Source organism: Lingula anatina, chromosome 1, assembly GCF_051362555.1.
Source record: "Lingula anatina isolate TDL-2025a chromosome 1, LinAna3.0, whole genome shotgun sequence".
Lineage (NCBI taxonomy): Eukaryota > Metazoa > Brachiopoda > Lingulata > Lingulida > Lingulidae > Lingula > Lingula anatina.
Window position 1 is genome coordinate 40,607,346 of NC_141767.1, and position 13,808 is coordinate 40,621,153.

The window sequence follows — 13,808 nt, forward strand, 5'->3', positions numbered from 1 at the left end:
ATATCCTAACCTATTCGTATGTAGGCACAGTCCTTCAAGTTTGCCACTGGCTTTGGCTGGCCATTTTCCCAGTATGGTTTATACACTGCAGCTGTCTGACTCAAGAGTGTGCCATCAGACCATTTCATTGTACTGTCAGCAGTTGTATCTAAAAAGATATCATGAAACACAACACTGATTAAATGTAATAACAAATCTAGGAATAAACATCACTTAAATTTCATAGGCAGATGATAGAAATGAGTGCCAAGACAAGAGACACTCAAGAGCTTCACATTAGGTAAACATACCAGAGAGGCCAATCCAGTAATCAGTCACCCTGGCCGTTCGCATTGGTCCAATTAAACTCCTCATATAATTCCTTTCATTGGCACTGCAAAAGTAATAAGTAAGAAGCAATTAAGTTACCATGTCTGTTATTATGTTTACAAAGCTACCATGCATTCTAAAACTTCTTCAGACAACTAAAAAAACAGGATAACTTATGCAATCATCCAATCAAGCCAATAAGCAAACATTAATCCATATCTTAGGCTTCGTTCACATGCAATGTCTATTTTCTAAATTCTATTTTCTATTCGCAGCATGTCTTATGATCACGGTCTGTGCCCTTAATATCCTGCGGCGTAATTACTGGCAGCGCGAGCCAGTTACTATAAGTTACTATAAGTAACTGGCTCGCGCTGCCAGTAATTACGCGGCGGGATATTCAGGGCACAGACAGTGATCATAAGATAGCGCGAATAGAAAATAGAATTTAGAAAATAGACATTGCATGTGAACGAAGCCTTAGACTATGAGATTAAAGCAAAACAGTGAAACTTTTTTCAGTGGATGGTGTTAACAAAATTAAAGAAAATACAAACCAACACACAGACTACAGCAATACTAAATGTACATGAACCAGTGTTTAAGTAAAATAAGAGTTAATTTGATGTAGATGTATGTTTTCCTTACGTTTCAATCTGGATAAGGGTGGAACCCTGAGCTTTGCAGAACCTATCAGCTTCTGTCCATGTCATCTGTTTTGATGTAGCAGTGTTCAGTTGGTAGCAATTACCATTCCAGCTTCTCCATCCCTTGGGACATGACCCTGAACAAGAGTGATAAACAATATGAATCACTGATTTCATATAATAGTATGTGCAGGTACACATCTTTTCTCAAATTGTTTCGCCAATTTTTCTCAAAATGTTTCACCACACAAATATATATTAATCCTGCAAGTGACTCACATTAACAAATACAGATGATAAGGCATAAAACTTCCTCCAGTAACGAACACCTTAAAAATGTATAATTTTATCTGAGGTGGCATAACATAAAGAACCATGGTTAGGTCTATTACCTCTGGGCCGCTCACAGATGTAAGACCTTTCTACACCACAGGCATCTGTCCTCCATTTGTAATTTGATGTTCCCAGAACAAAGACACAATTGTTGCCAAGGGACCTAGTTATGTTACAAAAAGATCTGTGATTTACATAGAGCTTAAACCATATTCTGTGAGTAAGAATTATAATCATAGGACACACCAAAGAAAAGACTACACAAAGTCACACAGCTTAGTTTGACTTTTCTGAAATGTTTATGCAATGATTGCCATATTGAGAGAAGTCACCGACACCACGTACATTACTGTAAGCTGTATCAATCTATCTCAGTTCATCACTCAGCATTGTTTACTATTCCAAATTTGGGATAATTAGATTATTTCAAAACCATTCAACTTACACATTTGAAGGCTGGTTTGTATCCCACTGTCCTCTGAAAGCATTGTTGAATCCTGCTTTGTTCACCCATTTGAAAGTCATGGGTTGGGCCTGAAACTTTAAAAAAAAATTGCCTTGAAAATAAAGTTAATCACACAACAACCATTACTAAATTTCCAAAACACGTCTTTGCACAGAATCTTATTGTAATATTGTCATGTTTTAAGTCATACTTTTGCAACTATACAGGGTAAAAAAAGGAATAAGTGGAAATACATTTAGTGTTTACCTCCATTTTAAGTAAAAAATACTACCCCTAAGTTAAAGCACATTCTTAAAATATACACTGTCTACAACGATAACAATTTGACCTACTGAAACATATAGTGGAAATTGTTCATTCGGAAGAAGTCAGAAGAAAAGGAGAACATGAAGAAAAAAATAGATTACATCTATGACTTATAGACCTGCTAAACTCCACCACAGGTAAAAATCAACCAATATTCCCAAGTTTACAGCTTACTTCTTTTCTATCCGAAAGCCCAAGCCAAATATTGTCATGAAGTCCACAAGAGATAGAATCAGATATAAACTTGATCTCGTTAGTGTTCTGGACCACCATCAGGTCGCCATCTTGATCCTGGCAATCCTGTCGCGCACCGTCCCAGGTTTTTGGATCTGAGAACAGTTTGTAGCACATGTTGTTGAGGAAATGCCACCCATCTTCAATATCACAAAACTCAACAAGATCTGAAAAAATAATGTCAAATAAGAAAGGTATATGATTTTTTTTAACATCATAAACATAAATAATAAAAATATAACATGAATAGCTTTCTGACGAATAATCTATGCTCCTAGACCAAGTTTATTATCTTCAACTAAAAAAAGGTGCTGATTGCACAACTATTAAGAGGTTTAACAGTGACTACAATTAGTACATTCAACTTACTGTTTTTCCTTTTGCAAATATATGGCATATTTGCATTGCAATTGCCATCATTCAACTTGCTACCACCAGTACGGTACCAATTGTGTACACAATCTTCACTCTTTTTATAGTCATCTGGCTGTCCATTTGACCACAGAGTATTTCTATAAAGACAAGTTAAAATTTGAATTTATCTTAATTAAGACTGCTTAAACTAAGAATGACATTTGTATTGAAATGTTTAAAAAAATCAATCAAACCACTTTTGAAATAAAAGCAGTACATAAAAAAGAATACATGGAATGAGAAAAGCTATGTTTTAAATTTAAACATGAAAGGACCAAACTTTTACTTGTGATGCACTATTTAGCTGAAAGCTGCCCGTTTACTTACAACAGAGTCTGATTGACCTTTGTCCTATCGCTCCAGACAAATGTGCCTTCCTTAGCCTTGTCATTGAGACCGAACCAGTACTCCCTTCTTTTAATGTTCAGTTGGCTGTCTATAAATGCCTGCAAAATAATAATAATAATTACATAATGGTTATACACTACGGTAATTACTCAATCTTTTCAATGGGCATTTTTTTATGATCACAAAAATAATATATCTACATAGCTGTTACTGTACAAAAAAGATTTACAGAGTAGCCTGTTTTTAAATATTTAATATACCACTCAATAGGAATGTTATAACTTTGAGAAACTATATGACTTAAAAAAATACAGTATCTCTAAATTAGAAATTTCCCACCAATGAAAAGAGTTGTGTATACAAGTACAGAATTGGTAAAAGTTAAAGAGACAATTATGGCAGTCAAAGTTACATTTTAGCCCTCCCACAATTTTTTTTCTACAGAAAAATAAGTAAAAGAGTTTATAAACAATACAACTCCCTTCTGAATTGCAAAAACACTGATCCACCATTTCAAGGAGTTTTAATGATTGTACAGTATACCAATATTGACTGGCAAAGGCCACCTAACACTTAATTAGCTTGTTATAACCAGAAGCTGGAATAGTTGAGGATGCTGTAGTTTACTACAGCAATGACAAAAAGACATATTTTAGTGAAACTACTAGTCTTCTCTTTATAACATCATCTGTAGTTCACGTGTAGTTTATCTGTAGTTCTTAAAACATTGCTGAAATCACATAGGAATAGTAGTCTTGGTCAGTCTGCTGTCATTCATAGGGACTGCAGCCTGTTCCAAAGAAGGATCATTTTAAGTTTTACTTCTAATTAGATTGAAAAGGCCGTCCAAGCCGTGTCTTCGTACTGATGTTGATTCCCTTCCGCAGGGCATTTAGTGGTGCAAACTCCACTCCAAGAAATGCCTTTGAACTCCATAATTGGAGAACTAGTGTCACACTTGCCATGTAGTTCAAAACACCGTACTCCTGAACAGTTATCAAAACACTATACTAAGTGCTGAATAAATGTTTTAAAATAGGCCTACTAGTAGTATTGTATGCTGCGCGAATTTCAAATATTGGCTAAATATTTGGGAGAAAAATAAAGGCAAATTAACGGCGCATTTCAACGTCTATGTCTAGCACGAAAATTCATGCGTTAGCACTCCTATTGACGATTCTGATATGTACTGTCTGTGCTAACAGTAGGCCTACATATCAGAATCGTCAATAGGAGTGCTAACGCATGAATTTTTGTTCTACGTCTATGTCGTGCGCATGCCCAGCAACTTCATCAGGAAACGATAAACCATACCCACGTGCCACAAAATTCTAAAAATATATTAATTATTAAGAACGTCTCTGTATGTTGCCATTTGTAGTTATACAAGTAGAATTGAAATGGTTTAGAACTAACATACTTCGTCCAGATAAAAATTAAGTCAACGCCACAGAATAGGGATTTTGAAATCGTTTTCGATACTTTCTTTGATACCACATCAATGTCACCTTCACACTTTCCGTTAAAACAGATTAAAATGTATTGGCCTAAAACTACATCAGGTTTTAAAACTGTTATCATTATGTGCGTGATAGCGACAATTTCGACAACTAATCACAGTGTTTTAAAGATGGCACAGTCAAATATTTTAGATGATAATCAGCCGAGCTCTATTTCTTAAACAAAAAATAATAAAATAAAATAAAATAAATTAAATTAAATAATAATCCCGTTAACTATCGAAGTTTTACAGGCCTACTTCATATTGATAGATTTACTGTAAACATTGAGCGTGAGTTTTGTTTATCATAGGTAGTTGCCCATATCTTCGTAATTATGAAAAAATAAGCAGTAAATGACAGTATTTCAGTTAAGATAAATGACTCAAAAATCCATAAAGAAATCAACTTTCACAAATTTGAAGTCCATTGATACAGTAGGCCTCTGTAGGCCTCTAGATGTGCAGGTTTTGCGTATAATAAGGCATACTCTCTAAAATATCTGTCATGAATTTATTTAAAGTATTTGAAATTAAAACAAAATTCAACAATGATGTACAATATCACCCGTCTGTAAACATTGGTTTTGGATAATAGTGACAATGGCACTGTTACATTCAGTGTAAATACTGGCCTGTACAGGAATGTAGACACTTGATAACCCCCCTCCCTCCCCCCACAGTGATAACAACGCGGTCATTAATTAATACCAACTTGGATGTTCATGAAGTTAATATATAACAACCTACAAATATGCTTTCACGTTTCATTTCCCGTTTTTAATCGCATTATCGTTTCGTAAGGGGGCAACTAGAACCCCGAGTTTTAGCGTCCCAAAGGTCACCGTTTCAGTTCTAGTACGGAGCAGGTGTGTTGAAAATATTCCACGGACTAAACAAAGAAAAACACCCAAATAACATTGCAGTCACAGATATCTTCGCCAAGAAAAATATCAAACATGATCGCACAAGACGATACAGTAGTCTTTCATATTGTTTTCATCGACAGCCTTATTCTTGATATTATCGTGCAAATGTAATAGAAGCCAACTTACCCACTCGTCCGCGTTTGCAACACTGGCCAAGTTGCCTTGCCTTCCCCTGCATACAGCGTTCGCATCATTCCAGTTCCACACAGCGTCACTGAAGTAGTAGCAGAATCTGCCGTAGCCGACCCATCCCTTCGGACATTTGAAGTCCTGAGCGGATGCTTAAAATGTCATTCATAAGACGTAAAATCATTGTGGTGTTCATAAATTATAAGCGGCTGTTATATTTCACTGCTTTGGGGAAAAATGGAAATAAAAACATTATGATAAAAAATTATGGACAAAAAATTACACACTATATTCAGTCAACTTATCTTGTTTTTGTGATCAGACCATGACCTGTAAGTCAGTCGCTGAATTAAGTGGGAGGAAACCCTGTACATACTGAACTGATATTGATAGATAAAATTAAACAGACAGGTGAATGATACAAGGGAGGGGGAGGGGGTGAGACTGGACGCCTTGATATCTGTTCGAACAATAGCACGAAATTATCATTTGGGGGTTAAAAATGAAGAAGTGATTATTTTAAGGCATTTTAAACCTCTTTGAAAGAATTGGAGGACGATTGTCAACACAAGCAAGTTGTCATATGTAGAGCTACAGTATTGGGGATTAAATTCGGAATAATTATTTCACGCCCGACCCTTTGAATTTCATTCTCCCTGTCCTTTAAGTAAGCAATTAATTACTTGTGTTTGTGAACATCACTTTTCTTGCCATACATAATTCTAAACATTGGACGAAAGTTTGTTCTTAACTATCAGGACGAAGAGTCGCTCTTTTATTTAGAAATTTCAAGCCGTTTTATAGACATCACAAAAATATTGATGTTTTATAAGGTAATGTTCGTCTAAGAAGTTAAGACAAAAGAGTTTAAATAGCTAACGCCGCACAAGTTATTTTGTTTGACATATTCGGGGCTAATATAAAATAAAATATAAGTAATGGATATTTTAATAAACTTAAAAGTTTAGAGATACCGAACGCACAAAAGAAGGAAGAAATAAGAAGTGACTATCAAAATAATAACAAAAATTATAATAATACTATTTTGTGAAGCCTATGGAAAAAGTTTTGCATATGGTCAAATGTGTGTGAAATACATATTGCTGAATATATTTTGCCCCCTTTTAAGGCTATAGAGAAATCTGCAGGAAACACTCGTCTTGGCCGAGGGGAAACAGCTGTAAGCGCTAATTGCCAAAAGTATTTACAGAAGCAATTTCCAATAAATCATTTTAAAACTCGTGTTATGTATTAGTATAGGCGCACTGGTGTATATATTGTCTTTTCGTTGAAAATCATTTGTAAACATATGTAAAACTCGACAGATTGCATTACATCACCCGCATATACTAATTCGCTAGCGGTTTTTCCATGTTGCAATGCGCTCGCAGAGCATATTCAACTATTCTAGTCTTATCATTCTTAAAACAAGTAAAAATATCAGAAACTCACCTGCGCTGATCAGCAGAACAGCTAAGAGAAACTTCATGTTCGGCAAAAAATGATATCCCCCTTTTTTCTGTGCCCACTTTTAAGCCGGTCTTATTCAGTGAAGGGGCGTATCATGACTGAACTGAGAAACTATCGAGCAGAGGCCGGGTCCCGTACCAGGCTGGGCTAAGTACACAAGAAGACGAGATAATGAAGATACTTTATACATAACCCATTGATATCTCCTCTTGTCTTAAAACAAATAATCTTCAGTTAGCGGGGTTAAGATGTTCTGCTCTTGCGTTCTGACTCTTCAGCTTCTAAGGATGCTGTAATCCGTTCAAAAGGAAATATTAAAACGAAATCGACGGAGTCGCTGCTTTCGTACCCAACGGGTTTTAAAATAACCTTTGCCCAAGTTATTTCTGTCATAACTTACTTTTTTCATCAAATACCTTTTATTATCATTAGTGGATGTGTATTACTGACAACGCTAGTAAAACTTTTTTCATTTTTTTAAGATGTGCCGCGTCACTATCTAATAATTCTAATTATTCAACCATCTGGAATAAATTGAAGTTTTTTTCCAGTTTTGAAATGCGTATAACTTTAATTAAGTAATCCCATTAACCTACTGGAAAAGTGTTATGAAACGCTGACCGGATTATAAGCTAATAGCACGTGAAACGTATCTAAACTATCTGTTTGTCAACACAAGATGCGTTCTGATAAAAGTCGGGTGAATTGAAAAGATAGACGCATGTACTTATATTACTATTCTGCTTCAATTCTTACGCAATATGTTGGTCATATGTACGGAGTAAAATGGCATTAGATTGGGTGGGGATGGATGTTACGAGAGCATTCTTACCACACAGCAATAAAATATATTAAAAACGATGAACATTATCAACCAATTGTATTAATTTTCTTTAGAAACGACCGTAACAGGACGGGCTTTCTTGAGAAAACCTCGTTAACATACCCAGTTTCAGTTATTACGCAAAGTGTCGGTCACTTAAAGATAACAGAATGTCCGAGGAAAGACACGATCACACCTTATGCAAGCAGGTTAAATAACTGACAGTTTCAAATTATTATTTTTGAAGATTTATAAAACAATATACACGCACCATTTAGTGACTCTTCCGTATCAGGAAAACACTCAATACAATCACTTAATAAATAACACTTAATATGTTATCTTTTTGATGCTGTAGTGCTGTCTGCGACAAGAACGGCCTGGCATACATGTACATGTTGATTAATCATTAACAACCGACCCATCTCTTGTTCGTCTTCAGCATTCTGGGTCGAATCCCTGCAATGCACTAGTAGACTTTGATATGTCATATAACATGAGTGAAGTCCATGATATGTTTATGTAAACCCAACTAAATCCACAAAATAAATAAAAGTAAAAAGAAAATTCGGATTTTGCCACTTGCACTAGTTACGTAAGTTGTTATTTTTCATTATTATTACTATTGTCAATCATGCTGCTCTAAACTATTATAACTGACTCAAAATACCTAGAGATAGAGTCATAATTGGCAAAGGAACCATGGAGTGCGTACCCTGAATGACCTGCGGGACGACACCAGCAAGTCTTCTGGTTCGTTTCTGTCACATCGCTGGTACTGACAATATCCCCGAGATAATAGATGATAAATTCCTCAGCTCTTATGCTCACAACTCCTGTAGCAGTTACTGCAGAATAATAATACTTCGAGGGAATCTTCAATAACACCTGTGCTTTTATTCCAGGCGATTTGAAAACCGCTAGCTTTTGTTTTAAAGAAACTATTACAGCAACTTATAAAGATACTTTTAAGTTACAATTTAAAAACATCTTAAATGGTGATATCACAATTGTTTACTTTCTACACAATTAATCAAATATCAACAAGACGCAATAGCGCAAATCTTCTTTTGAAAATATGTGATGGATATGTCCATTTTTGTCTGCCAGGGCAATATTTTTTAAGCTGGAGTCCTCTGAAAAGCACTAGCAACTTGATCTTTCTTTTGCGTATATTTAGTGGAATTCTGCATTGTCTCTCAAAATCACAATTCTTTTATAAACGCCGATTTTTTAAGAAAAGAAAGATACGTAATATAATATTGTTCCTCATAACGTCTCATTCAATTGGTCTCTTTATACCCTTTTTAAAAGCAATGTATTTGGATCGAGTTTAATATGAGGCTGTTGTAATGGCTTTGATCAAATGCCTGGAATGATCCTTATGCCTTTAACTTCTCCGTCATCTCCGGTACAGCCTAACAAAAAATAAAAGAAACTCTTGATTACTACTTCAATACTTGCTTCCACCATTTTGTTTTTTAAGTGTCCTGGAGTTTAACTTTGTTTTATTCATATGACAGTTTTATGTCACAATATTTCAGTAAGTTAAGTTGATTTCAACCCCACTGAAGCTTTGTAAGTAGGAGTTTTTTCTCAGTTTTCTTACCAACCTAAGAAAAACTAGACCTTAAATACCAAATATGGTCACTTGGCAACAGTGATAGACTATTTCTAATCTAGCTGTGATCACAGCCTTAATAATACATATAATGGCAAAACCAGATTCTAACCTTGAAGAGATCTGCTACTAAGCCATAGTCGGCCACTTGGAATATGGGTGCCTCTGGGTCCTTGTTGATAGCCACGATAACTTTACTGTCTTTCATACCTGCTAAATGCTGGATGGCTCCAGAGATGCCTACTGCTATGTATAGTTGCTGCAATGAATATTAATACATATATATAAATATAACCTATAAGTATTATGATTTCTACATAAAATAAATTGTTTTAAGGAACATATGATATTTTCCATTTACATCAAATTACTTCACTGGAGAGCAGTATTATGTTCAAGTTGAAGAGTATGTAACAATTTTGTTTTATATAACATGTAAAAAAAAAACAGGTGCTCAGTGTCACATTTTGATGAAATCAAATGTTGAACACCATATGCAGGACCACAATTTCCTGTGCTTTGCTGTAAATAAAAAAAAAAAAAATTCTAATCTAACCACTTACAGGTGCTACAATTTTTCCGGTTTGTCCAACCTGCATGTCATTGGGTACAAATCCTGCGTCCACAGCAGCACGAGAGGCTCCCACGGCTGCCTGCATTGTGTCGGCAAGATTGTACAGAAGCTGGAAATTTTCTCCGTTTTTCATTCCTCTACCTAAAAGAATGAATCAGCTGATATGCTGAAAACTATCACGTCTTGCTCCATAAATACCATAATATCCCTTAAAATGTACACTTTTATGTGCAAACGTCAAAATAACTCATTTGTTACACATCTTATTTACATCATCATACATAAGACAGCTCTGGCTTAAAGATAATCAAAATAACTGATTACTCAAATAGGCCTTTACTTATTTTTCAGCTGCACTGATCAATAAAATATCTAACTTTACAATTGCAAATGACCAAGAATGCCTGTATTTTTGCTTACCTCCTGAGACAACAGTGGCAGCCCCAGCAAGTTCTGGGCGGTCACTCTTGTGAATCTCTGACCCAACATAACTGGACAGCTCGTTGGAGACATCAGCGCTCACTATGAGAAAGAAATCATACATCGTTTAAAACAGCCAATACAAACCTAAATCACTTTTACTAAAATATATTTTAAATCAAAATTGGGAATGGGAAAAGAATGCATGAAAAAAAAAAACCCACCCCCAACCCACACACAAACTGCATTCTTTTACTTTTCTATAATAGTCAATTTTAACTGAGCCACTAACACAACAAACACACACAACAACATATTACTTTGCATATACACAAGGTGATCTTACCAGTTTCTTGGCCAGCACTTCCTCCAGACGTTTCTGCAGGTTCAAAGGATGTTCCTCTTACAGTAAGGACCACTATTTTATCTTTGGATTTCACTGTTTGGATAGCATTCCCTGAAACAATTTCCAACAGTTTTGAGAAATTACTAAGCGGGCCAACTATTAAACTATTTAAATTCTATGTTATCAAAATTTGCCATACAGTTGACTAAAGAGATAAAAATTTATGGTTTTGTTGATATCACAAATTCATACAAATTTATTTTCAAATATAATTCTATATTCAGCATACAGCAATTCAGTATTCTAAATGTTGATCCTACAACTACCAAATGACAGCCAAACCCACACTCACCTGCATAGATTGTGCGGACAAAAGTGTCTGGAGACTTGACACCTATGATGTCTGATACTGGTGACACGTCTAACTTAGCTGCAAGTCTGGGCATTAAATTCTGAATGAAAAATTATTATAAAAATATAAAATAAGAAATAAATAAAATATGTTTCAAGCTGAAAGGATACAACTTGTTCCATCTTTCATACCAGTAAGTTGAAGTCTTTGTCAAAGATGAATATGCTTGTTCAGATTAAAAACAGGCAAGATGTAAAGAACCTTCAGGAATTACTAAATGTGATTCACAGTATTGTACTCAGATTGCATCTTATTATACTTACTTTACCAAAAGCTGTGGCTCCAGCTAAAATATGTGTGAAGTTAAACTGCTGCTGTGTAGACAAGAGTAGGGGAGTAAGAGCCTCTGAAATTCAATATACAAGCTCTGAGTAACATGATCAAGTATTTGAGCTACTGTTGTTGCATTCGTTACTTGTCTTTATTGATCTCATAAAAAATATTAGCTTTGTTTCAAAATCAAAAATAACTGACTTCAGAAAAATGTTTTTATCTTAAAAGAGACCAAGGTATTAAATTTAAATTAATTAATGTTTCAATGTAATAATGAAGAGCGTTGATCTACATCACATTTAGAATGTCACTTACCTGGCATATATCCTTTGAATGCATCATGGTCTGCAACTAATACCTTTTTCACACCTGCTATCTTGCTCACTTCTTCTGCCACCTAAAGATAAACAAAGAAATCTTTTTCTGTAAACGGTTTAAGTATCAAATCATCTTGTGAAAAGTTGGATGCTCTTCACAAGTTTCTGAGGTCCTTACATAAGTTATAAACCTACGTCTCTTTTTGAGGGGGAAGATTATCCTTTTGTAGTTCCTAAGAAAGCTGCCCATGCTAAGTATTTAAGTTACTGACTTAAAAACCAATTAGCAATATGCTGCTGAACTGCCAATGTAGTCATCTCATGATCTCCTAATCTGGATGCAATTGATGCACACCCAAACCAGTTACACATAAGACAACAGCTTAAAAAGACCATAGATGATTACACTACCTTGGCACACTGTGTTCCAGCAACCAGACATGATACATCTTCCCCTATTTGTTTAGCTGCACTCACAGCATTCAGTGTGATTGGGTACAGGGATTCATTGTCATGCTCAGCAACCACCAGTGTACTTTGAAGGCGAAGAAGCGAACCCTACAAAAATAAACAATTTTAAAATCACTTATCAGTTTGTTTGTTTTTTTAATTTTATTGACAGAGATTCTCCATTTTATACACAAAATACATCAACAGCGCTCTTATACAATAAAACACTCCAAGACATCGGGAATTATACAACATGATGGAAAACATGGTAAGAATATATATTATTTGTTGATACCGATTATAACAGAGCTTCCAATGGATATAATATAATATAAATAGGATATATTACTTTGATGGGGAGGGGGGGTTAAACCACAATCGATGATATTGAGAGTTGAAGCACAATTTACATATTATCATCTAATGTTTGGGTCCTACGGGCTGACGTTAACTGATATCACTTACCAATTGGTGCAATTTAGAGCTCCTTGATATAACTGCAGCAGAAAACATCGTTTCTACAAGAACTGGATCTGGCCAGCTTGCAAACAGCTTACACAATGATCTTTGCGCATGCGTAGTGTGGGATAGAGGGCGCTAAAAACCAAGTGAGAACATTAGATGGCTGTGAAACAGAAAGTCATCATGTTTAATCGTAAGGATAGATTACGCTAACATAAAATTACATCTTAAGACTCAAACAAATCAATTTCATATACAAAGCATTCTGTGAAAAAAAATATATAAAAATAATATAACGTTAGGATATTTGGTGCAAGATTAGATAAACTAAAATTTACGTTAGGAGCTAGGAAGGTGGAGGAAAAGCCGATTTCCTAAAATAAAATGAGAAAAACGGAGTGGAGATCGCTTAATCTGTTTCATGTAAGTAATACCTTTTATGCATACTAGGGTACACGTGGGGTTAAGCAGCTTGCTTCCACGTCTACAACGATTTTCGAGTCGCCGCAATTCCTAGCTGGTAAGATCGCAATAATGGCCTAATTACTTTTAAATAAGAACTAGAAATGGCTATTTGTATTTCTCTTGTTGGTACATGATCATTCGGCTAAACCAGAAACGGAAATAGTCGACTTGGCTCTCATGGGACGACAATAACTTTGCCTATAACTACTACTCAATGGTAAAATAAACCCGGGAAAATGAAATTATTATGTCTGTGATCAGAGTGGGCATGATATCAACTTAATGAATGTTTTGGTTCTAAGTCATTGCTCGGGTTAATAGTAAGTACATGTGTACATATCAAAATCTCAATCTTCTAACATCGTTACCGAATCAAGAGAATAAATAGGAACATAACAATCACAACGCAATAATTGGAGGATTTCATGTTAATATTTTCTCCTAATCATGATAGATGTAAGCTACCTGAAATTTGTACAAATGATGAATTAACCCGCTGTGGTATTGGAGTAGGTACTACATTATATCTAAATAACGTAACACAAATGTAAGCCCTATCTAC

General features: G+C 35.2%; 2 protein-coding genes across 5 annotated transcripts in view; both read right to left on the minus strand.

Moving 5' to 3' along the window:
- Positions 1-7,230, minus strand: part of LOC106164412 (uncharacterized) — a 32,506-nt gene extending 25,276 nt beyond the window's left edge. Inside the window, exons 1-10 of one of the 4 annotated variants that reach the window (XM_087016881.1) lie at positions 7,066-7,230; positions 5,611-5,765; positions 3,037-3,155; positions 2,665-2,807; positions 2,236-2,462; positions 1,735-1,829; positions 1,349-1,452; positions 958-1,093; positions 291-373; positions 11-148 (exon numbers count right to left, since the gene is read on the minus strand). In XM_087016881.1, coding sequence (XP_086873007.1) covers positions 11-148; positions 291-373; positions 958-1,093; positions 1,349-1,452; positions 1,735-1,829; positions 2,236-2,462; positions 2,665-2,807; positions 3,037-3,155; positions 5,611-5,765; positions 7,066-7,102 — 1,237 coding nt within the window. In that variant the 5' untranslated portion in view covers positions 7,103-7,230. Of the gene's footprint in view, positions 1-10; positions 149-290; positions 374-957; positions 1,094-1,348; positions 1,453-1,734; positions 1,830-2,235; positions 2,463-2,664; positions 2,808-3,036; positions 3,156-3,628; positions 3,648-3,879; positions 4,207-5,610; positions 5,766-7,065 lie in introns of those variants that run through there. The other 3 variants (XM_087016888.1, XM_087016893.1, XM_087016904.1) reach the window with 3 other exon arrangements.
- A 1,553-nt stretch (positions 7,231-8,783) lies between these two features.
- Positions 8,784-12,916, minus strand: LOC106164432 (electron transfer flavoprotein subunit alpha, mitochondrial). Its single transcript, XM_013542328.2, has 10 exons — positions 12,785-12,916; positions 12,281-12,427; positions 11,868-11,949; positions 11,543-11,625; positions 11,220-11,319; positions 10,868-10,978; positions 10,522-10,623; positions 10,091-10,242; positions 9,640-9,786; positions 8,784-9,324 (listed from the first exon to the last, which is right to left on the minus strand). Exons 1-10 carry the CDS (start codon positions 12,830-12,832, stop codon positions 9,289-9,291), a joined length of 1,008 nt encoding a protein of 335 aa, XP_013397782.2. The 5' UTR covers positions 12,833-12,916; the 3' UTR covers positions 8,784-9,288.
- Between the last annotated feature and the right edge of the window lie 892 nt (positions 12,917-13,808).